Source organism: Propithecus coquereli, unplaced genomic scaffold (assembly GCF_000956105.1).
Source record: "Propithecus coquereli isolate 6110/MARCELLA unplaced genomic scaffold, Pcoq_1.0 Scaffold590, whole genome shotgun sequence".
In the NCBI taxonomy this organism is placed as follows: Eukaryota; Metazoa; Chordata; class Mammalia; order Primates; family Indriidae; genus Propithecus; species Propithecus coquereli.
In genome coordinates this window covers 627,486-630,389 of record NW_012151841.1, presented here as the reverse complement: position 1 = coordinate 630,389, position 2,904 = coordinate 627,486, and the positions used below count along the sequence as shown (strand labels likewise).

The window sequence follows — 2,904 nt, the reverse complement described above, 5'->3', positions numbered from 1 at the left end:
TCGAGTACTTTAAACATTACAACAAAACTATATGCTAGGTATCATTATCCTCACTTTATAATGAGAAAACTAAGGTTCAGAGAGGTTAAATCACTTTATCGAGGTCATTTTGTTGGTACAAGGCAGAGATAAAACTCAAATCCAAAGTATATAATCACTTGGGAAGCTAAAATACATTTGAACATTTGGAAAATAACACATCAGCAATCCAGCTTATACTTTATCTGAGAAGTACCATTTATGTTATCTTCTAGTTCTTACCTGTCAGCTTGGTGAAAGCTTCCATGTCATCAATTGATGTGGAAATGCGATACTTTTTTCCTTCAGCACCTGTAATCTCTATGTAGGGGTCTGCTTTGAGCAAAGCATCTGTAATCCTAAAGATTTTGTAAAAATTTATGCTTATGAGAAATTTTGAATATTTGCTTTATGCCTTAAAGAACTCTTTCTACTTTAGGGAAATAAAATCTTGATGTATGACATTTTACAAATAACTCCTTCTTGATCATACTAAATAGGGGCAGGGAGCTACCATGCTTACTGCATTCAAGACACTATCAGCTGGGTGAGGTGGCTCACACCTGTAACCCTAGCATTCTGGGAAGCTGAGGCGGGACGATTGCTTGAGCCCAGGAGTTTGAGATTGCAGTGAGCTATCATGATGCCACTGCACTCTACCTGGGAGACAGAGCAAGATTCTGTCTCAAAACAAACAAACCCAGACACTATGGCAGGACTTTAGAAATATTATCTTATTTAATCTTTCCAACAATAAGGTAGGTATCAATCAGCCCCAATTTTATAGATGCAGAAGTTAAGTAATTTTTATTTAAGCAACTCAGAAAGAAGCTTTGAATCTAGATCCAAATTTAAAACAAAAACCAAAAACCCAAAAAACAAAAAAAAAACTCTTACCAAATTATCAATCATACAAATAGGAGAATGTATTCTAACTAGTCTATTCATGACAAAGGATAGGTACAAACAGAAATGAAGATAAATTTCCTCAACACAAATGTAAAAATAAACATGAAAGGTTTACAATAAATCAATTTAAAGCATTTTAGAGACATGAAATTAACTTGACCCATACCCAATTTTTTTTTTGAGACAAGAGTCTCACTCTTTTGCCTGGGCTAGAGTGCGTGTCGTGGCGTGAGCCTAGCTCACGGCAACCTCACACTCCTGGGCTCAAGCAATCCTTCTGCCTCAGCGTCCCAAGTAGCTGGGATTACAGGCATGTGCCACCATGCCCGGCTAATTTTTTTTCTATATATTTTTAGTTGTCCGATTAATTTCTTTGTATTTTTAGTAGAGAGGGGGTCTCGCTCTTGCTCAGGCTGCTTTTGAACTCCTGAGCTCAAACAATCTGCCCTCCTCAGCCTCCCAGAGTGCTAGGATTTCAGGTGTGAGCCACTGCGCCCGGCCCCATACCCAATTTTTGATAACTCTTCATGGGGCCTGTGAGTCACCTAGAGCTTTGGCTGTGCATACTTTTCTGCAGTGGTTTTGACTGGACTGGGAAGACATAAAATTCCTGTGGGTTTCACAATCTGGCACTAATTTTGATAAATCTTTGACGGGGTAAGGACAGACATTAATCTCACTTCTTAAAGTTAATTTTTGTCATTAATCTCAGAATGTCAATTATTCATGTCCCACTTCCCATTACCTTGATGACTCATGTCTGGTATGTAAGTGACTCCCTGTGCAGAGGCCCTGAGCTATCCCAGCATTGCCTCTTCATGTCTAGCATAAACCACCTCTTCGTCCCTTCATCTACCCCTCTATTCACCTCCCTCTTCTCCCTCCAACTAAATTAAGTTCACTTTATGCTAGATTTTGTTTTTGTTTAAGGAAACCATTTTAGATATATTCACTTAAAATTCACTTGAATTTGTCTAGAAATCTTAAATTGACTCTAGTAGGATATTCCAGCAAAGTATCATGGAAAATTTTATAGGGAAATAACAATCAAATTTCTTACATTTTATCAATGATGTTGCCAACTTTGTGCTGATAAGCTCTACGGTGTAAACAGTTGCGAGTGTGGAACATGTCATACAGATTTCCAACTTCCTACAGGAAAACATGAAATAAATATTAAGGCAGGATCAAATTATGTTAACCTTATTAATAGGTAAGTACATAAGAGAAGGAAAAGGGATGGTGACAGACAAGAAGGCTATGCACAGGGACTATTTCATTAAAAGCCCTAGCCTATTAAAAAATGGGGAAGCAGAATTAGTAAAGCTACTTATTGGTTTGCAACTTTCAGTTTTTCAGTATACTAAAATCTACTGCATCTTCTAACTATGACAGGTTCTCTTTTAGGCATCTTAAAAGTATCTTTTAATCCTCCGAATAACTCTAGGAAACAGGTGTAATTCTTGTGTTCTTTGTTCTTGACAGAAAGACTTTCTATGGTACAGTACTACACTAGTGTTTGGTTACATGACTGCCATCTAGCAGGGACCTGATGATTTCAGTAGTTGACCCTTGAACAACAGGGGTTTGAACTTTGTCAGTTCACTTGTATGTGGATTTTCTTTTGTTTCTGCCACTTCAGAGACAACAAGACCAACCCCTCCTCTTCCTCAGTCTACTCAATGTGAAGATGACAAAGATGAAGATCTTTATGATGATCCCATTCCACTTAACGAACAGTAAATGTATTTTCTCTTCCTTACGATAAACTTAACATTTTCTCTAGCTTACTTTACTGTAAGAATATAGTACATAATACATGTAACATACAAAATGTATGTTAATTAACTATTTAAGTTATTGGTAAGGCTTCTGGTCAACAGTAGGCCATTAGTAATTAAGTTTTTTGGGGAGTCGAAAGTTATACCCAGATTCGACTGTGTGGGAGGGTCAGCACCCCTAACCACCACATTGTTC

At 37.5% G+C, this 2,904-nt stretch overlaps 1 protein-coding gene across 1 annotated transcript in view; it reads right to left on the bottom strand.

Annotated features, from left to right (window-relative positions):
• SAMHD1 (SAM domain and HD domain 1) overlaps positions 1-2,904 on the bottom strand; it is a 90,770-nt gene that overhangs the window by 43,623 nt on the left and 44,243 nt on the right. Inside the window, exons 7-8 of the mRNA XM_012658941.1 lie at positions 1,988-2,079; positions 262-377 (exon numbers count right to left, since the gene is read on the bottom strand). Of these exons, the coding sequence (XP_012514395.1) occupies positions 262-377; positions 1,988-2,079 (208 nt within the window). The remainder of the gene's footprint in view (positions 1-261; positions 378-1,987; positions 2,080-2,904) is intronic.